This window comes from Juglans microcarpa x Juglans regia, chromosome 8D, assembly GCF_004785595.1.
Source record: "Juglans microcarpa x Juglans regia isolate MS1-56 chromosome 8D, Jm3101_v1.0, whole genome shotgun sequence".
Classification (NCBI taxonomy): Eukaryota; Viridiplantae; Streptophyta; class Magnoliopsida; order Fagales; family Juglandaceae; genus Juglans; species Juglans microcarpa x Juglans regia.
Window position 1 is genome coordinate 2,647,034 of NC_054608.1, and position 23,902 is coordinate 2,670,935.

Genomic DNA, 23,902 nt, shown 5'->3' on the forward strand with positions numbered 1-23,902 from the left:
CTTTCCTACCAACTTTTACTGCTTTCTCTAAACCATGGAGTCGATCTACTCTTGATTGGGGATATGGAGGATAAGAAATGGATTTACCTAGTCCTGAGCAGTGGACCTGCTGTCTCCATGTCCAATCCGCAGGGAGGGTAATGGGCAGAAAAAAAACCTTGGGTAGGCCGGCAAGTAGCCTAAAATATAATGCAAAACGGGCAAGAGGGAGGGAGGCAGCAGCATTGTACTCTGAAATATGAATCTGTGAGCACATATTCAAGCGTTTTCTCATCTTTTTGACAATCCGTTTCTATGGATTTGGGGGAGTTTCCAAAAAATTTCGTAGCGATAAAAGCGTGGAAATGGATCTATCTGTAAATTTACCCAAAAATATAATATATATATATATATATATGGTAACGTATAGCATAGTTTTAGGCTTTTAGCTCATATGAATGGTCCAAACAGAGATCTATAACTGGGGTAGTCAGTATTTTGTTTGTTAAATAAAATACAGGGTAAACAAAGCTTTAACAAGAAGAGATGCTTTATGAATGTTAGATAGATAGCAGTCTACCGATCATCCTCGACATCTCTTCTTGATAACACTAGGAAGGTCCTTATTTCTAACTTAGACAGTATAGCAGCACGCATCTTGATCCCACACAATATTACAAATATGACAACCAACTGTTTCAAGTAATCAAGTGATCTATATCACCTCCATGCTGAAGCAACGATCAAGCTTTTGTCTGCCCACCCAAAATGAAGTGCACCCATTTCCTCCTTCACTTTATACCTGTCACAATACTGCCTAATTTGTTTCTGGATTGTATCGATCAAATTTGGACCCATGGGACATGAAGTGAAGCCGGCCATCATCATCCTTGCCCTCCATTTACCTGCAACTTCATACCGCTCGATCCTCTCCTCTCCCTCACATGCAACAATGTTAACAATGTCCCGTGCCAGGCACTGCCTTTCAACATTGATTCTATCCTGACTGTCTCTTGGGAGAGTTGCATCAAGAGAGTCGAACACGGCTGAGTAGTAATTGTAGGCTTCAATGAATCTAGGGAAAAAAGGGGCTGTGTTGGTGTTTACATCTTGTTCTACAACAGTAACAAGTTTTGGATTCAGGCTCTTAACCATCCGAAGAAGCTGGTCTCGCTCGTTTACTGTTGAAACGCTCTCATCTGGCATGTGGTGAAGCTGAAAGGAAAAGTTCACCATAAGTGCTTCCCCAGGTCGACAATCAAGCATTGATGGAGTGACAATTGAAGTCTTTGACGCCAAGGCTTGAAACTCAAATGGTACCCTGAGTGCTTCTGCTAGATTCTCCAGCCTTTGTCCAATAATTTTTAGACCTCCAACAGAACGTTGAACTGACTCAGGGTCATCAACTCCAGTTAATCTCAAATGGGGTGGCTTTCCTGCTCGATTGGCAATTGTTTGTATGAGAGTTATATATTGACTCCCTTGGTTGATGTCAAAATCTATTATATGGACTCTTTTCTCATCTTTAAACGCCTCTATCATCGCACCATTTGCTGCCATAAACCCGAATTTAAAACAAGGGCACACCTCGAAGAGGATCTGCATGGCTGCAAGACGATCAGAAGAGGGGGGCTCTTTGCATTTTAGAGCTTTATAAAGACATTTGCCGGAGGCAGCCATGCGCGCAGCTAGACCTTCCACCATGTATGCTGCAATCCTCTGAGGAGGATCCCCTTGGACTGAGACCATCTGTCGGAGCTCATTAATCATAACCGATGCCTCCATGATGTTTCCATCTGCGAGTGCACCAGCACAATCAATTAGCATTTGTTTGGGAGTCCGAGGAGACAGTTGTGATACTTCCTTGTTACTGCTGATGCTACTGAGATTAGAATCTGTAGATGAAGATTCCTTTGGAGAGTCATGGAGCAGTGTGTTCTGAACTGGGTCAGCCCATTCGACATCAACTTCCATGCTGTGACCAGTACCAAACATGTCATCATCATCATCATTAAGCAGTGCCCTTTCCAGTTCTTGAAGCTTCAATCTCATATTATCTTCATCGCAGTCTATTGCATCCAGGCTTCTTTCCAAGTAATCCAATTCAAAATTGGATCGATAGGCATCAAGATGTCTCATGGACACCAAAGGAGTGTCAAATGCATTTTGAGTGCTACTCGAGGGACCACGTGACTCAAATGAATTTCCTGAGATGCCAGAACTAGATGGCTGTATAAGTTCTTCTGTTGGGGAGTCAAGGAAATACTTCTCATAACTTTCACTGCAGTAAGAATCAGTCATATGTGTAACCTTATGCTTATCAGAACCAAATATTTGAGTGGACAAGCCAGGGCTGTCATCACTCCCCTTTAGTGAATACAGCTTGGGATTTTTATATGATGTGGAAGATAGCTCTGCAGACCTAACTAAAGACATGGTTTTTCTTCTTACTTGCTCACTGTCAGATGAAGGCAGCTTCTACCATAGAACAAGTTATCTTGCAAACTGTCACATAGCATTGACAAAGAAATTCTGATTAAAACTCTTAAATTTAGAAACTACTGGTTTCTTTCTTGTTAAACAGTACATAAAGCATTGGAGTAAGGTTAGCCACTCACAGATATAAAATCCTTTATCGCTTTTGGGATGCCTGCAATCATCCACATGAAAGAAGAAGCTCAGCAGTGATAGCAGAAATGATTCAACTACATAAATTATATTTGCGCATGCACATGGAAACATGCTTGAAGGGGGTGGGGAGAGAAAGTGAGTTTAGTACAATCAACGTTCTCAAGCATGCCCATTGAGGCTATCAGCTTGACGAATTGGTAATACCAGAGCAAATAACTAGAAATTGAAGGTACTATGTACCAGCTAGCTGGGTTAATGGAGGATTATCCCTTGAAGCATAGCTGGTTACACCATAGGAAGTGTGAGTATTTATAGTCCCTAATCTGATATTATCACAATCATTGGTCAATCAATGGAAGGGTGCCTTAGATCAGGGAATAATGTTTAGCTGCTGAAAAGTCGATAGGAAAAGAAAATATTATGCAACAGAAACCTTTACAACCCACTAATGTCTTTGCTGAATTATCTGCCTTGAAGAATGAAGTGCATCTTTGTTATCAATTGAATATTCAAATGTAAGTGGTTGAGATCAATTCTTTGTTAGCTGTGAACTGATTCACGAATGGTACTCAGCCCCTTGGTGATATTTTGAATTATAGGAAGGTATTAGGAACTTTCATTCTCATATGCCTTTTGAGATCAATCATGTTAATATGGAAGGTAATAGCTGGGCAGATATTTGGTGAACCATGTTGCAGCAGCTCATAATGTGTCGTTGTCTTCTATTTCACATCTGCCTCAAAATCTTGTTGGTTATATTGTACTCAACAGATCGGGGATTCCTAGCTCTCAGGCAAAAACACTGCACCGAGTATATGGATCGCTTATGCTAAATATAGATGAAGATCAAGAATCTTAAATTCAAAAGCACAGTCCACCTAGAAGCAGTACCATGCTAAGACAACAAGATCCACCCAGAAAACACCTTTTTCAACATGATAACCTCAAAAGAAACACAAATACAAGTTTTCGGTCATGAACAGAAACAGAACAAAGTATTAGAAAGGCATAAAAATTAAAAAAAAAAAAAAAAAAAGAAGAGAAAAAAGTTAAGAGCTTTGACAATAAATCTCTAGAATACAGCATAAACAAGCATGTTGTCAAAAAGACAGATCCATGGCTAACCCATACGAAAACAATTCAGAAAGAATTCATGCAGATAGAAGGCAATTCACTTCCTCATAGAAAGGACCAAAAAAACGAAATTGAAGAACAGGAAGAACCCAAAAGCACATACCTGATGAAGGTTGAAGGCCTCAAGAAAAAGCAATAAAGATCGCATCAGAAGTCATAGCCTGCGATTCATTAAATACCCAGATGAAGATGAATATCAGAATTGGCTCTGAAGGAGGCCAAAAGCTTTGGTTGACTATGCGTTGTGGAATTAAAAAGAACAAGGAGCAAAAATATCTCCTTTATGGGCAAATCCACACTAAAAAAAATTTTAGGATTATGTGGTTAGGTAGGTTGAGAAGCAACAAACCATATAAAAAAACCAAAGAAAGATGCAGAAACAGGAACAAACTTGACAAATTGATGTAAGAATAAGTAATATAAAATAAATAACAGGGACCCAAATAAGGAGAGCTTATTAAGTACAAAAAAAATTGTGTTTGTTGGGAGGATGTGAGCTACCGGGTTTAAGAATCTGAAGAGATCATCAGTATGCCAAGACCCATTAGTTAAAAGACCATGGTAAGAACCAAGAAATTCCAATCTTCTGGAATCTGAGAAAGTGTGAGAAAGAGAAGACAAGTGGTGAGAAACTCACCCAAGATTTTCCATCAAAGAAACTCCTCGGCTTCAACACAATTTCTTGTCATTTAATATCAGAGTGCTGTGCAGCACTTCCACTTTTTTTTCCATGTCCTAGTATATCTGCATGTATACACCAACTTATCTGACCAAGGTTGCTTCGGGATACAATCTCGTGCACATATATGGTCTACAAAATGGGTTTTTCGCCCTTTTCATCGGTCAATCCTGGCCGCCCGATTTGTATACCAACCATCACTAATTTGACTTGGGGGTGGTGAATTACTGATAAGGTGTGAGACAGTCTATGAAAAGAAAAAGAGATATATGTTAGATAATCAAAGAGATTATATAAAAATGAATTCATAAATTGATCTGTTTTTATGAAATTTACTAGATCTATTTTATAATAAAAATAATTTTACAATCTGACGTATCATATAAAATTTTATCAGTTTATAGATTTATTTTTGTATAATCTCTAGTGCATAAAGTATTTCTCAAAGAAATTTTTTTTCATATTACACTATCTATCACAATTCACCGTCTTCAATCTTAAAATATGATTATAAATTATATTGTATATATATCATTATTCATCGTATGATTTATGAAAAGTGTCATCAATATAATTTCAAAGAGTAAAGATTAATAGAGAATATTATATCAATTTAATGTGACTAAATAAAATAAAAGTGTAGCATATAGCATAATGTATAGCATAATTAAGATGAAAATGATAAAGTTTTGGTGGCGTTTAGTGACTTTTGGATGAACATAATTGAATAGAAGGATGAAGGGGGAAGTAGGGAATCATTGCACTCTGTTACAAAGTCAAAAGGTTTTTTTGCAGGCCCCCCCCCCCCCCCCCCCTTTTTATTATCGCATATTAAAAAAAAAAAAAAAAAAAAAAACCGACTTTTCCTTTAACGTGTAGAATCTAATTTCAAAAGCGCGTATGAGTGGAAACCGGAAACGCCACTAGGCATGGTTTATTTTAACAATTTTTTTCAACTCATTTTATTTTTTTTATCTAATTATTATTATTATTATAGATTAAAATTAAAAATTAAATAAGATATTATTAAAATATATATTTTTAATATTATTTTATTTTAAGATTTAAAAAAATTGAGTTATTTATTTTATTGTGTAAGAATTTGAGAAAGTTGTAATGATTAGATAAAATGAGATGATATGAGTTGATAGTTGTAAAAACAAACGAGACCTTACAACTTTTTCAAATTCTCACATAAAATAAAATAAATAATTTAATTTTTTTCAAATCCTAAAATAAAAATAATATTTTAATAATATTTTATTTAACTTTTAACTTTTATCTAAAACTATCTCATCTTATTTCACCATCTAAACAGGACCCAAGTATTTGAGAATTTTCATGCGTGGAATGGAGAGCCTTTTGTGTTATTTGATGTCTTTTACACTACACTCTATTCATATAGTATAATTTGACCTATTATAAGATTTAAAATTTAAAATTTAAAATTTATTTTCCAAATTAAGTTATGCAACGTTGATGATGTGTGTGTGCAGAAAAAACTTTCAAATAAAATTATTTGAATGAATAGTAAAAAATGATAGCATTTAAGATATAAAATAAATAATAAAATCTACATATTATTATCAATATAATCTTTTAGAATAAATGATGATTTTACATATATAGTATTAGAACAAAAGAAATGATATTTGCATTTTTAGAGTATACATTTTCTACTTAATTCCTTAAAAAAATTGAATAAATTTGAGATCCACATGAAAAAATTATTTTTTAAATGGTGACCCCACTTTTTCAAAGGTAAAATACTGGGACTATACTCCAGTACTATATATAGCATTACACTAGAGCAAATGTCTAAGTTTAAACTCTTACTCTATTCTTTACGCACTCTTAATTATCAATGTTTTTGCAATATGAATTATAAACTATCAAAACGGGTGATTGATACCCTAAATTACAAAATTTTGATAACTTGCATATTTAAATAAGATGATATCATTAAGATTATGTAGGATGTTAATAATCACTTTGATAATTTAATATATCAATTGAAAAATGATGGTAGTTCTAAAGTTTAAAAAGTAATTAATTTCTCCCTAAAAATTGTCATGCCTCTTTATCCAACGAGGGAAGAATGTCAGTTCAACCCTTTTGTTCATTCCTAATGGGAAATGGATCAAAGAAGTCATCACTCAAAAGGGTTAGGAAGTTGAGGAATTATTCTACATTGGAATATTTTTCATAGGACCAAAGACATTAGTATGATGACAAAGCTTTACTTATATTCTACTGCATGTTAGGTCCTAGCTAGCTAATCATCCCTCCCTTATCCAAATCAAATCGTGTCCGATTGTAGTATTCCAAATTCATAAATAAGTAAATAAATAAATAAATACCATTTTCAGCACAGAAAATCAATTAGCTAGGAGGAAAATAGAAACTTCCTAATTTAATTTTAATTTATACGTTGGAATTTGAAAAATATCTGAACCAAAGTCACTACAAGAAGATTGTTTATTTGTGACCAGTTATTTTCTGCGAAAATAACTATTTCTTACTAAAATGAGTCTGTTCTCATCACAAATAGTCATTATCGTCACAAATTAATTCGTCACAAATACTCATTTTTTTTTACGGTGAGTCCTTTTCAAATTGGATGAATGGTTAGCACTTTTCTTTTTCGAAACCTAACCTATAAATTTATTTACATTTTATTTTTATTTTTTATTTTTTTTCTACATGCATTAGCCAACATTGGTTATGAAAATGAACCAAAACAATGCAGAGTAATGTTAGATATAATCATGGGCTATGCAAATATCGCGTACTCTTTTTGAAAAAGAGTAGAGTCCACTATTAAAAACTTAATTTTTTCACATGAGTCTCAGATTTATTCATTTTTTTTAAAAAAAAGTGCATGATATTTACACACTTTAGAACTGCAAATATCATTTCTCAACCATGCATGTAAAAGACTTCACTCTTGCCTCTTAACTTCTAAGATCCTTCAAACCGGTTGAGCTTCTTACTTAGAAAATTGTAGGTTCATTTCAAGTACTTGTTATGCTTGTGTAATCTTTCGTGATAACTTTTTTTTTTTGGTTAATATATCTTATTAATTACCTAAAAAGAAGGTTTCTTTGCTTGGTTGAAAATCATTTTCCCCAAAATCTCAACCGAAGCCCCAATCCATGCATAATACCACATTGGAGTATTTTTCTCCCTTCCTTTTTCCCTCTCTCAAAACACATCACCGTCCTAATTTCCATTTCTCCCTTTCCTTTAATTTCTCTCTATATGTTCTCGTTTTTTAATTCGTTTCTTCCCCAAGTCATTGAAGACTAGATCCAAGACATTTGGTCGGTCCACCACCAATTCGCATGCACACCACCAACGTTAATGAGTTCGTGGTTATCACATCCATCATCTTTTTCACCCTGTGTCATTCATGCCGCGTGGCTAGCTGTCATATATGCACGTACACACCATCGCTGTTGCTTGCGATCATAACATGTCATGATCTGCATGCCTTTGCTTTTGGCTTCTTTCACCCTCCTCGGCCTTCTAGATTTCGATCTCTTTCTTACTTTTTATTACTTTTATGGTACGTAAGACTATGTAGCACATGTTCACAACTTCCTAGCTAGCCAGCCATGCATCATGGGCGGCTAGGTGATCTCAACCCTCGTCTTCTTTACTAATGGCTCTGCCTTGCCCTCTTCCAACCAATACGTGAGCTCCATCCCTCTACCTTCTGAGATCAGCATGACTATGTCTAGCTATCACTCTACATTTTGAGAGTAGGCTTCATTGCTCTCTATTGTTTTAGGAGATATGCTACTATAATATAAAAATAAATTTATAAATTAACATAATTTTATACGATTTATTAGATTAATTTTATAATAAAATTAATAACATTACAATTTAATATATTACATCAATTTATAAATTTATTTTTTTATCATTATTTATAACTAAAATATTTCTTATTTTGGAATATTGGTTTCGATCTATTAATTACCTTTATGTTATAAGAATGCAATGAATGCGAGATTAGATATCTACAACCATCGATCGTCATAACATCATCAAATCACTCATGTATAGACATTCTATATATTGCCGATCACTCACTTGTAGCATTTCACGATAATTTGTCCAATGATTAATTTGCTCCATCTTCATAACAATAAATTATTTCGTGGTAAACATTACTCAAATATAAAATAGTTTTTAATTTAAAAAATTCAATATTTTATTTAATCATTCCTTTATAATCATTATATAAACACAAAAAAATACAACATTTTAAAACTTTCAAACAAAATATAAAAAAATAAAGTTTTTTAAGTTTCAAAACAAAAATAATATTAAAAAATTTATATCCAAACAATTTTTTAATTTTATAATATTTTTATTCAATTTTTTCTATCTTATTTCCCAAAATCTAATATAACATCTTAACTCAAATTATTTCACTACTATTCACAGAATTTTAAAATATTCTAAATGTCGAAACAAGCCATAAATATATTTCTCTTTCAACTAGCTAGTAATATTATCACTCTTTTGTCAATTACAATTAAAAAAGAAAAATAGAGTTTTTGATTATCTCCACTACTTTATGATTCCTAGGGTAATTTTTTTTTTTTTTTACATGGAATCTATTGTCCTTTCTACTCAATGTGCCCCCAAATCTAAATTCCGCATCTCTTCTAAAATTTCATAGTGGGAAGGATCCTCCCAACAATGTTGTATTTTGTTAATTTCCAGTTACTAAGACTACTTTGTATGCTGTTTCTTCTTTAATGCAACCTTGCTTAAAAAAAAAAAAAATGTGCCCAACCTTTTCTTTATATATAGATGATGTACGTGTAACATTGCAAGGACCAACATCAAACTCCGATCGACCACAACTTAATTAATGTGCCCTAGCTCACAAATCCACCGAACTTTTCCACTCTTTGTTTTATATATATATATATATATATATATATATATATATGACCCCCACAAAAACACCTCTATATCTATTTACAAGCTGCCTTTTTCTCCATTAACAAATACCACAAAATAATATATAGGCTTTAAAGTCGCCAATGCGATGATCGACATGATCTGTCATGCACTACAAAAACTGCATGTTGTACATATATACACGACCTTCACTCCTTAATGCCTGTACTTTGTTACGCACAACACCGCGAGTTCTAAGCCGTTCAAACTATAAGCCAGGCACTTTTTTTTTTTTTTGGCATTAGATATCCGAAAATAAAGTCTCGACTAATTTTGGGAGTATATAGGCCTTTGTCAAGGAGTTTTCGCAAGTACACCTCTGACAATTCATGAAGAGGAAGTCCATAATCTGATGATCTCTACAAATTATTTGCATCTAAGAGGTTGGAATTCGAACTTAGACCTAGAAAGAACATACGACTAAAATCAAAGTCTTTAGACTCTTTACCGCTTGAGGCAACTCCTAAAAGTTTATAAGTCATGCACATGATGCTTCACAACATGCTAGCTCCATCCACCATTTACAATATTTTTTCAGAATTTCTATCCAAACTTTAGAACTCAGAGCTAGCGAAGAAGAATGAATTATAATATTTGTTGAGTAGTAATTAATGCAGGTAGGTATATGATGGTTCTCTTTGCAAAGCTTGAATACTTTTATATATGGTTTCCACAGTAAGTTAGCACTAGGATTGGGAAGATTGAGCTACATATGCATGACGCGTTTCGGATGGCTGGCACTTTCATGTGGATGGGAAGATAAATGAGTATAGAAAGCATTTGGGACAAAATAAAGAGATGAATCACGTACTGGTTCGGTTATATATATATATATATATATATATATAGAGTATTATAATAAGTAGTTATCTAATTGTGAATAATAAGTAACTTTTTTTGTTTTTCCGTTAAGTCTGTTAAGTCTTGTTTTATTAAAAGGCCCTTAAAATTGATCTTGACCATTTGACGTGTAGCTCATTTGTAGAATTTAATGAATGATTCTGTTTTTTCAAAAGGTCCTTAACACCCTTGACCATTTGACGTGTAGTTCTCTTGTAGAATTTAATGAATGATTATGTTTTACTAAAAGGTCATTAATATTAAATTAATAATGTTTTATTATTATATAGAGACTAAATAGATAATCCAATATAGATGCAGACCAATACTCATATTTTATTAAAATTTAGATTTTTTTAATCTTATATTTTCTTTTCTAGATAAATAAACTATTAATTTTTTTATTTAAATCATTACGTAGATACATCCCAATACTAATCCATCCGGAGCCATTTTTTTATTATATATATATAAATCATTATTATGTCAGCTACTAATGCACCCGTGGCCGTTTCATATATATGTATATATAATCTCAAAAGAAGAAAGGTACAAAATTAATGAAGGGGTTACGTAGGAGTACTTGGTTTAGTTAAATTGGGTCAACATTGGTTGTCTTCCCAAAAACTACTCATGATTATTAGGCGACCACTGAAATTGACGGGGTCCAAACTCATGTGACATATATATATATATATAGCTAGTCATGTGTTAGCATGCAATATATCATGGATTTCCACCTAACTTGAGAATTAGGAAGAGTTAATTATTAATATATATATATATATATATATATATATGGAATTCTCTGCAAAGAATGACATGCAATATTCTCACCATATAGTGCCAAGTTAACTATGATCATGATGATGAGTTGGGCCACTTCCAACTTTATGGAAATAAATAAATTATATTATTCTCATAGCCAATTATCATGTTTCTCGAAATGCTATATATTATCCTTTTATCTTATATATATAGTGTTAAAATTATATTATTTATCAATTTCTTGAGCTTATTATTTTTTATTTTTTTTTAAAGGTAATGATGTACCTACAATTAGTTTACAATTCATTTTAAATTAACAAACGAAATTATGATACTTTTTTAAAAATTAATTTTAATTTTACTTAACTATCCTTCACTTTAAGTTGATCAGTGGTATCATTTTTTTTTTTTTTAAAAAAAAAAGACATCTGATCTAACATATAGTTGATGAATAATGCGACATCACCACATAGTGATATAATTAATTAAGCAGTACTACTGCAAGAGGTTGGCTGGTGAATTGGTGTTTTACGTCTTAGTCAAGAACATCTTCTAGAGATAGATCATGCATGGATTAATTAATATTCTTGGTAACTGATCTTTCACATTAATTAGTAAACACTCCAAAAACTTATAATAATCAATCCCATATATAGTTTTTTTATTTTTTTTATTTTTTTATTTTATCTTTCTTGGAAATTTCGTAACAAATTAGGATTAAGGAAACTTTTCTTCTAAGCTGGAAACATTTCTCATATGAAAATTAAGGGTTTTGATCTGAGATGGGTCAGTCGATATTTTCAAGTCTTTCAAGACAATATTTGAAATGTTTTTTTTTTTCTTTCTAATACTTTGATTTAGTCATTTGGAGCACACTGGTCTATCCTTTTGATTTCACATACGTAGGGCTAGGGCAATGTTTTGAAAAGTCAGGTCGATAGACATATTTGCTGTCTTAGGGTATACAAGTTCTACAGTATACTCTGTATAAAAAAAAGTAAATAAATATGAGACCCGACCACAAAAAAAAAATAACTTTTTTAATATATACACTATTTTTTTTAAAAATAAATGATCGAAACTTGTACACCTTAAAAATATATGCAAGCATTGCTCTTGATTATATATATCTCTTATCCAACTGGCTGCTGAGTGCCAATAAATAATGGGCCAAACGAAAGTGATTTAATTGGACATGTGTGTGGCGAGCGTGGATGGGCTGCAGAACGCGGCAAAAGTCGGTGGGCTTAGCAGAAATAGTTGAATAAATCATGGGCTAGCTAGGTTGGTCAAAGTTTAAATGCGCTTCTAGAAAACTAAAAGAAAAAAAAGAAAAGAAAAACGTTACATTCTGTATGTAATGGATGAATCTATACATATATAGGATTGATGAAGACTATCTTTGAATTAGTCATTTGACTTTGTTTAGCACAAAAAATGTGAATATGTAGCATCTAAGATAGAGAGGAACGCTATAATATGAATGAGATAGCTAGAGATCAGGAACGCCATCAATTTAAGATGCATTCATTGCTAATTATCTCCCATATCGTATTACTGGCTGACATTGATCCTAGTTATTATTTTGAGGTACTCGATCATGTATATAGTATATATAATATATATATATATATATATACAATTTTATTATTATAACAATTAATAAAGATTTGGCCAAGTCCAATTAGTTATTGTTTTTATTCATCTTCTTGTCACAATGTGTTATAATTGCACTATAAATTTAGGGCTGAGCAAAAAGTAAAACATTCGACTCCAAATTTGACTTTGCTCTGGCTCCGCTCCGCTCCGCTCCGACTCGGAGTTGGAGTTTTTTTCCCTGGGAAGTCGGCGTCAGAGTTGGAGTCGGAGGTGTTGGTGGACCGACTCCGACTCCGACTCCACCTCTGCCTCCGCCTCTGATATTTTACATATTTTATAAAAATTTGTGTTTTTTTATATATTAATCATATAAATTTTGTATAACTATATTTTATATAGTTAGTTAAACTCAATAATATATTAGTATGAGCTAATTATTATAAAATAATATGTTTATACTATAATATATATATAGACTAAGTTGACTAATAATAGTTTATAAGTATATGTAAATATCATACTATTACAATATTACTACCATGTATAACACTAAATTATTAATGTATAAATATAATAATATGTAATACTAATGTATAAACACTAAAATGCATAATAACATGTTATACTACTGTATAATAACATATAATACTAATGGATAAACATTAATCTATAAATTTATAATAACATATAATACTAATATATAATAACTAAAGTACTAATCATATAAATTTTATATAACAATATCTTATATTAATTACATTTTTTGGCCTAATAAACTCTCAATATATTGTTTTTGATAAATATATTAGTAATACTAATATACATTAGTATATTAATTACATTTTATGGCCTAATACTAATACTAATACTATTAGTAATCCACTTTAAGTCTATATATAAATTACTATATAAATCACTATACTAATACTGTATCACTGTATGATACTATTAACTATAGTGATATAGTAATACTAATATTATTAGCATTAGTATACTAATACTATCAGTGTTGATCCTATGGTTTTGTCTTGAAAGGGAGTGAATTTTGTGATACCCCGGATAAGACTGTGACTTGATATGCATACATTCACCAATGAAAACAGCAAACTGGACCCATTACACCCCTAACAGATTCTCTTTAAAACTAAAATAGAATATATGCCATTCTAGATTTTTGCTCAGCCACATACATGCTAATAACACCATGTATGTAGGTATTACCTATGCTCATTTCTGTCACTAGATCTTCTGCATTTTAGGAACATGCCCCTTAGCATTTGTGCATGAATTTACCACTTCAATACTCATGAATTTTCCCTTCAACATTTAATGATCCATTACTAAGTCACTTTGTGAATCTATAATCTATTTGCTAATGTTAATCTAGTTGTGAATCCTTGGTTGTGAATCTGATCATAAAGCATTTTTTATTTGTTGTATTCTATTTTAGTTTTAAATCATGAATGTTGAAGGCGCCACAAGCATTCCTACGTCCACCTCTGCATCATGTCTAAAAGGACCACTACAGCTTGTTGAGGTTCCCATTATCGAAAAGTCTAATGAAAAATTAAACTCTTCGATTGGCACTCCTAATACCTTCTATTCTAGCCCCCGCTCTCCACCAGGTAGTAGAAACCCCAAGAATAAGTCTAAGGTGTGATATCACTTCAAAAGAGTCATTAATTGTGATCCCGATGAACCTACAACTACTTGTAACTATTGTGTGAGGTTGTGGAAATGCCATCCTAAGAGGCAGGGCACTTCAGCCTTGAAAGTACACATCTCCCTTTGCCCTAAAAACCGTAAGAGTAGATTGGACAAGAGTTAACAATTCTTAATCCCAGAGGCAAGAGTTGAAAGAGGGGAAGGGGAAAAGAAATTAGGGATGACCAAGTATAATGAGAAAAAAATTAGGGCTACTCTTTCTAAGATGATGATAGTTGATGAGTTGCATTTTTCAGTTGTTAAGGGACAAGGGTTTTGGGACTACACCAAATCCCTTGATCCTAAGTTTCCTATTCCTTCTCGTTTTATGGTAATGAGAGATTGTATGAGGCTATTTTTGAGAGAGAATGATAGTTTGAAACAAATGTTTTTAACTACTAAGCAAAGAGTGTGCTTGATTATCGACACTTGAATGTCTATCCAAAAAAATCAATTACATGTGTGTCATGACTCATTTTATTGATAGTAGTTGAAAGTTATATAAGCAGATAATTCCATTCAGTCGTATTAGTAATCACCAAGGGGCAACAATTGGGAGGGCGTTAGAGGAGTGTATACTTGATTGGGGGATTGACAAAATTCTTACAATAACGACGGACACTACTTCATTTAACAACTCTGCTATTGATTGGTTGAGAATAGTTGAAGTTGGAAGATTGGAGCGTGTTGCGGATCAAGACTTTATTCACATGAGGTTGGAAGATCCTAGCTTATTTTTTATTCTAAGGCTTCGTTTGGAACATAAATTCATCTCAACTCATCATTACAACTTTTTCAAATCCCAACATAAAATATAATAAACAATTCAATTTTTACAAATTCTAAAATAATAATAATATTAAAAAATAATATTCTAATAATATTTTATCATCTCAATTCAACTCACTTCAATATCTAAACACAACCTAAAGGCCCTTTTCATGGACCTTGCCCAGGAATGGTAGTTGCTAGAGTCTAGTAGTTGTGTAACAGGTAAGGCACTAGAGTTGTCATTGGATCCAATAAAGAATGGACTGTTTGGCTGGGATGGATCAATAGGGGTCTGTATTTGTGTTTGTGTTTTGATTTTCAGACATGTTTGGAATTTGGTTTTGAGCTGTAATATTCACAACTCTGATACCATGTAAGAAACTGTAAAGATCGAAGAGTAATGCAGCAAAAAGAAGAAAGATGATTGAAGAAAAACTTGAAGAGTACTAAGAACAACAGATTGAGAGAAAAAAAATGTATGCAATTCTCATTTCAAATGGCTTAACGTATACAGAGGAGCTTCGCTAACATATATACAATCCCAGAAAGAAAAGCACCTTACAGGTATAAAAATAGAAAGAAGGAATAATCCTAACTAGCTGTACAAAATTGTACATAATAGAAAAAGATTTCAACAGAATCAATTGGGGTCTCTAGAATGTTCTTCCAGCTCATCTTTTCTTAAAGCCTTCTACTCCTTCTACTAGCACACTAAAGAATCCAAGTCACATTAGCCTTGCTGATTGTGCGTTGGCTGTTCTGGCTGCTTCCCATAAATCAACACATGTATGAAAACTGTCCCAAACTTCCCATTTATTGAAAATAATCTTGCCAATAAGATCTGGTGCCATATAGCTAGATTATTGGAGCAAGCAATTAGCAAGAAAGACTAATAAATAAATAAATATTTTTTCTATATGAAAATATATAAAAAGTAAAACCCGAAAAAAATTGAGGAATAGATCAGACAGGTCCCCCTTTTCTCACCTGAAAAGCAGCATATAAATTGAACAAATTACCTACTTCGATTTGAAATACGAAATGTTGACATGCCATCACTGCAAACAAATGATGAAGTACACTTGGCCAATCTATAACAAGCAAGCAAGCAAGCTAGAAAGGGTTTGTGTCTTGAGAAGTGAGCCAAGAGATATAGCTACCCAGCCATCATGACTTTGACCTATATATATATATAGATATATATAAATTGGGTGCAAATTAATTTGGAACGTTGAAGCTGAATTACTCATGTGATCTATGACTTTATGATATATTGAGAGTTGGGATTAGAATTACAGTACTACGTACTGGTCATTAGAAAAAGAAAAAGCACTAAGCTGGCCAGGAATGTTGGTGATCATGACAATTTTAAGATCAGGTATATTATCTCTTAAAGCCTGGTAGCTAAACTGTCATTATCTGATGCCACTACTAATATATATTTAAAGATATCTCATCAATGGATCGAGAAAATATAAGGAATATATATATATATATATATATATATATATATATATATATCTAGGATTTCCCATGCTGCATGATATATAGAACCAACATGATCAAGTACTGAGAACATATATATATGCATGTGCTAAATTTGAACGAGCTAGCGCGTTTGGTCACCAAGGTCGTACGTACGTTCTGGTCGGCAAGTTTTTCCATTCATCGACCACAATTAAAAAACATGCAGCATGTTTTTAACATTTTGTTTTTTTAAAAGATGGAAAACAGATCATCATTATAAGCTCGAAGTCATTTCAATATAGTAGCCAGCCGAACTCGCCAAGGATCGGCCATAAGTTTCATGCAACATTAATTTACTTTAGTTCGGTACTAATTTTTTTTCTCTTTATGGCCGGGAAAGTGCGTACGTACCAACACTTACGGCTGGCGCGTAATTTGTGTTCTTCATGTCGTGTCAAATTATGGACATATAATTATATAAGTCAATTTGAATACGATCCGTTAAGTTAAACGAGTTAGACTTTCAAACCTTAACATGATCCATTTAAATAACGGATTATCATGTCACCTGTTTTGATTCGTTTAATCATTAATTAGAAATTGGTCAATATGACACGACTCATTTCAATCCGTTTCATGTAAATGTACATTGAATTAACCCGCATAACCCATTTATTTGACCTGATGAACATAATTTCATATAAAAATTAAAATCTATATTTATTAGTACTTGCAATATCTCTGGAACAAAAATAATAAGACTACTAATAACAAAAATATCAATATTTGTCAGATTTGAACTTATAATAAAACCATTAATATTACAACTCAACAATAATATATATGAGTTATATAGGTCTAAACTTACAATCACAACAATAAAAACATAAGCATTATATTGAGAAATACCAATTTTAAAATCAAACAATTTTAAAATAAGTTAATGAGGATTGATTTCGGTTTAAGCGGATTGACCTGTTTATTATTTGTGTCTTAACAGGTCAACCCGTTTTGATCCAAACCCATTTATATCAAACTCAAACTCACTAATTTCATATTAATTATATTCGAGTTAAATTCACAAATCGTGTCATATATTACCACCCCAACTTACGAAAGCATATGGGAGATATTTAATGAAGCCATCATCATTTGCAACTACCCTACAACAAAGCGCATTAACGGATCAGGATGACAAAATTGGCCGGCAAGTTATGCAAAGCGAGAGAATTAGTGCATGCAATTAAAAGGTATATTTTTTTTTACTCTTATAAGTGCATGTGTGTGTGTAAAAAGGTGGGACTTGAATAGTCAAAGTAGTTTGTTGCATGTTTTCAGTGAGTGAGTGTTGATGTAAAAGGTGAAGGTTATTATCGATCAAGAGAGAATATTCGAGGTGGGGGTTGCTTAATTACATGGGACGTTATATTCTTCAAATTGGGGGGAAGGCGTAAGAGATGATCTGAAAGGTATCTTATGGTTTTCATACAGAGACATTTTGAAGGAAATGGATGTTTTGGCTGTGCAAGTAATAACAGAAATGCTTTGCATTTTTTTACTGTTTGTCGATAGCTGTTTGGAATCCTTTTGTTTATTCTTGTAATTGCACGCAACACCCATACGTACAGATCATCGATAAAACAAAAACACATGATGAAAATCAGATCATATTAATCGAGCCAGATCGGTCATGAGGTTTTCATGTTATTATTTATTCTAACGGTTAATTTATTTCTCTGATGATGATCATTAATGACTTTAATTTCTATATATAAACCAATATTATTGTGGCCTTATATCATGTGATATATAATTCAAGCATTTGGGTACTTTAGAACTCACACTTGGAAATAGGTAATTTGCAAGGTGAGGAGGCCGGGTGCAGAAGAGATTGCATGTATACACTACATGGTTAAACTTGTATTTTTAAGTCATGTACAATATATACTTGAATTGTAACATCGATTGATCTATGATGCTCGTGGCCATTGACCCAACGATTTCTCTATCTCTTTTAGCGATTCTCTTCAACTATTAGTATTCATCAGTAACTTAATGCCTAGTTTATAAATAGTATCAAGACATTTTAATCTGGCTAGCCTTTAGGTCGCCTCTTCCGAGACCCAATATCCACAAATTAAGCAAGTCGTTTGATTCTATTTCGATGTAGTGACTGACTTTGATATCAAATGATCACGCATGATCACCTTGTGAACTCATCCTTAAAAACCACTTTACAATTGGGGCAATCAGGTTATATGCGGCATCTAATAACTTTTATAAAGATGATTAAGCATGCACTTATTGAGCAGTGTATGACACTTGACTCGTGGTTATGATATGATATATATCTCAAGCATTGTATATATAATTCAGTATATTAGCATATGTATAATTGCTAGATATAATTTTAGAGTGTGCAAGTTCCGCGCACACTCTTTGAAAAAAAGTAGGAAACATTATGCATTAAAAAATGATTTTTTTATTTGGGTTTCATAATTACACACATTTTTTTTTTAAAAAATGAGTGTGCGGGGTTTGTACAGTACTCTAAGACTATAAATATCATTTAATTAATATGAAAACCATTCTCACCGTTATTGGTGGCTTATCAACATGACAAGGATTAATTCAATGTATAAATTCTCCCTTGAGGTTACCTTAGAAAAACGGAATTAACTTATCTACATGATCAAAGTCTTTTCTCAAACTTTTTGGTTAAAATTTTCATTGACTACGCTAGCTAGCTAGCTAGGAACATATAAAAACCCTCAAGCATGACAATCATATATATATTTAAATATATATATATATATATATATATATATATATTGCATTTCATTTTATTTTTTTTGCATGCATATATTATATCATGCTGGCTGCCTCCAATATTAGAAAATAATTAGCGTACCAAGTGTCTTTCTCATTAAGGCAATTTGATTTTGGCATAAGAATTAATGGATTTACCAAATCAAATATATATATATCCTAGATCGACAACATGATCTTCATTTCTGTTGCGATCATTTTCAAATTTGAGATATCACCTGATCATCATCAACTTGACCACTTCCCATAATAATGTTTACTTTGCCAAGTAACCCACCAACTTACACCCATTAATTTAGACAGGTGATCTTAATTTGATTGAAGTAATTGATTGGATTACTTTTGTTGACCTTGGTAGCTAGTTACCTAGCTCATGAGATTTCCCTTATTTCTAATATATATTTCCCTTCTTTATTTATATTACTATTCCCCATGAATTGCGTGAAATTAACAATTTAAAGAAATAAAAAAATAGGAGGTGATGTTACAGACTTTTAATTCTAAAACTCATACATTAAATCCAAATAGACAAGTTCCATGCAAGATTTTTGTAAAAAAGTAAATTCCTAATAAAGAATAATTTTGTTTATATTTTTTAAACAAAGGCTTGCGCGCGGCTTGTACAAATCATTTTTGTATATATATATATATATATATATATATATATATATATATAGCCATATGATATTTGAGGTATAAATAATTATTTTCTCCCAATACGGCTTCCTACCCAAATATTGCTACCCAAAACCATGCCTGGTATTGATGGAGTCAAAAGAGCAGCTTACAGAATAATCAAACCTAACATAAATTAAAGGCCGGGTCCAGTGAAACAAAATCTTGAATTTGTTGGAATGGTCATCAAGATATAATTATATTATTAATTAAGTTAATTAATTAATTAAACCCAGCATATATATATATATATATATATATATATAGAAATTAAAACGAAAAAAAAAAAAGAGAGAAATTAATTAAGAAAAATTCATGTTTGATAGGATGGAGCTGTTGGCCAATTGGCACATCGATGGATCGATATTCGTCCTTCACCAGTTACAATTAGATACCGATTTTATACCAACTAGACCAATGAAATGATGGATGCATGTATAATTTAGCTGATTAATGTTGATGTGAATGAATAAGCTATTTATTTTATTTTAAGCATATGATTTAGATCGATATCATGGGAATTAATTAAGAAAGGTTTTCCATTTCGTGGGGTATGAAATCTTAATCAGTTAAGAAACACATTATTATATATAATACTTCTGACTTGTCATCTGCATGCATCAATTCCAAGTATACATATCTATATATATTGGAAAAAGGCAGACGGTTTGCCCCTACTTTTCTTGATGCTGTACTTGCACGGCATTATTTGGTTAACCCTGCAGGCTGCCCTCATATTCCATCCTCCTGACAATTATTTAGTACTTACATCTCCTTCAAACCAATATATATAATATATATATATATATATATATATATATATCATTACAAGAAAACTACTTATTTGTTATCAGATATTTCTTACGAAAATAATTATTTCTTGTTAAAATGAATCTGTTTTTATCCCAAATGATCATTCTTGTCGCAAATATCATTTTTTTTTAGTGTGTGTAGATATATATATATATACTTATGAACAAATATTTCAGAAAAATATTATATGTTTTTATGAAGTAATATAACTTATAAGGATGCACCTACAATCTTTTTGAAAAAACAGCTGCAAACCTGATCCTTGTTTTGTATCGACTAGATGTGTAGTACTTAATTATCTTGATCAAGAAAATTCCTTCAAACTCTACTGCATCTGCTGTACTAAGAGGCACAAGTAGTACATGATCATGATCATCGATCCATAGCTAATTCCCAGTTATATATATATATATATATATATATATATATATATATGATCAGTTTTCGATCTGCCCATGAAGAATTCATTAATGTATGACAACCTTAACATTTCCATAAGATGAACTAATAGAGATAATAAAACTGCTTCCACTGAGAAGCATGATGAGCTAAATATAGCAAAGCTATCGACGTATTATGATCTTGTGGTGATAAGGTCCTTTATTTTTTTTTCCCTAAAGAAATCATATCCATCATTGACTAAATGTATAAGAACTCTTTATAATGTGGCATCGAGATGTTGTAATCACAAATCTTTATTAGTTAAAATTTATGGTGGGTGAAAACCATATATAGAGCTAAATTAAATTTGTAGTGGGAGGCACATATGCATATATATATATATATATATATATATATATTTATGTATGTGCATGGTCGACGTCTGATCTCCATAAATCCGACCCTTTGCTATTGCAGATGGTCATGAACGTCTTATCTCAATCTGATTCCATGAAAATAAAGAGAGATATGTACCTCATGATAAGCAAAAGAAACAAGGAAACCTCTTTAGACTAGGAGAAATGTCCCTTTAATAAAAACTATAAGGTGTCGAGAAATCCCTTGTTTGATTTAACGTAGTACCATGGATTGAGAGAGAGAGAGAGAGAGAGAGAGGAATGAGAACAGTTGGGAAATTAAGAGAGTTCGATCGTATGGTACGTAGCCCAAAGAAATGCAATAAAGAGTCATATCTATATATATATATATATTTGGCTCTACACATAATTAATACATATGCAAAGGCTAAATGTGTCGTGTAAAACCAACAAAAGTGACTTGCCATCCATAACCCTAAACCAACCCTCCCCCACTTTCTTATTCCGTTGGTACTAATTTCTTCTACTCCTATATATCTTCCTGTGGACTTCTCTTTGGTGTATTTGATGTCATAGAATTCTCAAAGCTAGCTAGCTCCATCCGTCGGTGGCACCCACAACCCTCTTGCGCGCTAGCTAGCTGCTGCCATGGAGGATTCTGCAGCCGGTTCCAGTGATGATGCCAAGAGTAATACTACTTGTCCCCGAGGTCACTGGAGGCCCGCTGAGGATGAACAACTCCGGCAACTGGTTGAAAAATATGGTGCTCAGAACTGGAACTCGATTGCAGAGAAGCTTCAAGGAAGATCGGGTATTATGTCAAACTCATCAGGCTACCCTCTTTCTCTCTCTCTCTCTGGGAATTTTGGATCTTAGTAGATATTAGAGTTTCAAAGCTTGGAATTGAATATCCTATTGAAAAAAGTCTGTTAGTCTTGCCGACTTCCTAATCTGATGATAAAAAATATAATTAATTTAGGGGATGATCGATCATATTCCTTGTATATATATATCATGATACGAAAGAAAAATGATCAAATCTATTCCTCTCTGTCTCATAGTCTGTATGTCAAATGAGTTTTGTAATTTTATTTTTCCTTTTTATATAAAAACGTGTAGGGAAGAGTTGCAGATTGAGGTGGTTTAATCAACTTGACCCTAGGATCAACAGACGGCCATTTACGGAGGAGGAAGAAGAAAGACTTCTTGCAGCTCACCGCATTCATGGGAACAAGTGGGCTCTCATAGCAAGGCTATTCCCCGGTCGAACGGATAACGCTGTGAAGAATCACTGGCATGTGATCATGGCAAGAAAACAAAGAGAACAATCTAAGATATGCGGAAAGAGAACATACCAAGATGTCTACAATGACTCCAAAACCTCTAGTAATTTTAATGAGAGGAAAACAACATGTCAAGGGGAGTTTATCTCAAGAATTGGGTCTGAGAGCAGCAGACTCTTTGAATTCCGAAGCCCCAATAAAGAAAATATAGCTGCTGATTCACCTTCAAATTGTCTGCTTTCTTGGAACTTCACCTCAATGGCTACAGTAGCAAGTAACAACTCACCTTCGATGGATTTTCTGAGAAGATCATCAGAAGGAAGCTGGGACTACTTCAACTCAAGTTCGACTAGGCATTGCATTTCTGAGTACTCTAAAATTTCAGATCAATATTTTCATAGATACCATCCAACTTCTTCGGTACTGTATGGCGGTTACCGGCGGCCAGGTTCCACTACTACTACTACTACATTTGGACTTCCAAACTACACCAAGGTTGTTCCTAGTCCCTTTGGCTACCTTAACCTTGGTAATGATTATGAAGTACCCAATGGAAGGGCGTCCAATAGATCAGAGTTATTGAGTTTTTGCGAGAAGTCAATACCCACATTAGCAAAGTTGAGGGCAACTGCAGAGCAAGAGCATGGAGATGAATCCATTAATGAACCAAAGGAAATCCCCTTCATCGATTTTCTTGGTGTGGGAATCTCTTCTTGATTATCACAGAACATGAGTCCCCCCCCCCCCCCCCCCCCCCCCCCCCCCCCCCCCCCCCCTTTTCTTTTTTTTTTTTTAATTTAACTTCTTATATATTACATATATATATATATATATATATAATAATTATGGTTCCAGTTTAACCCCTCGAATCTTGTGCTATTTATTGTTGGCATCATATATAAGGTTCGGAAATTTCCTAGTGATCGTTTTCTACATATGACATTTAGCAGTACCACCTTTGAAATTTACTAGCTGTTGCCTAATTATAG

The 23,902-nt window shown here is 32.8% G+C and overlaps 2 protein-coding genes across 3 annotated transcripts; one reads left to right on the top strand and one right to left on the bottom strand.

Annotated features, from left to right (window-relative positions):
* Nucleotides 1-453: 453 nt before the first annotated feature.
* Nucleotides 454-4,524, bottom strand: LOC121242097 (scarecrow-like protein 1). Of its 2 annotated transcripts, XM_041140007.1 has the most exons (5): nucleotides 4,382-4,499; nucleotides 4,246-4,337; nucleotides 3,848-3,905; nucleotides 2,598-2,629; nucleotides 454-2,484 (listed from the first exon to the last, which is right to left on the bottom strand). In XM_041140007.1, exon 5 carries the CDS (start codon nucleotides 2,413-2,415, stop codon nucleotides 700-702), a length of 1,716 nt encoding a protein of 571 aa, XP_040995941.1. In that variant the 5' UTR covers nucleotides 2,416-2,484; nucleotides 2,598-2,629; nucleotides 3,848-3,905; nucleotides 4,246-4,337; nucleotides 4,382-4,499; the 3' UTR covers nucleotides 454-699. The 2 variants fall into 2 exon arrangements, with proteins under 2 accessions (XP_040995941.1, XP_040995942.1); XM_041140008.1 differs by lacking the exon at nucleotides 4,246-4,337 and having other exon boundaries at nucleotides 4,382-4,524.
* A 17,660-nt stretch (nucleotides 4,525-22,184) lies between these two features.
* Nucleotides 22,185-23,668, top strand: LOC121242116 (transcription factor MYB14-like). The gene is made up of 2 exons (XM_041140026.1): nucleotides 22,185-22,441; nucleotides 22,750-23,668. Exons 1-2 carry the CDS (start codon nucleotides 22,279-22,281, stop codon nucleotides 23,628-23,630), a joined length of 1,044 nt encoding a protein of 347 aa, XP_040995960.1. The 5' UTR covers nucleotides 22,185-22,278; the 3' UTR covers nucleotides 23,631-23,668.
* The last annotated feature ends 234 nt before the right edge of the window (nucleotides 23,669-23,902 follow it).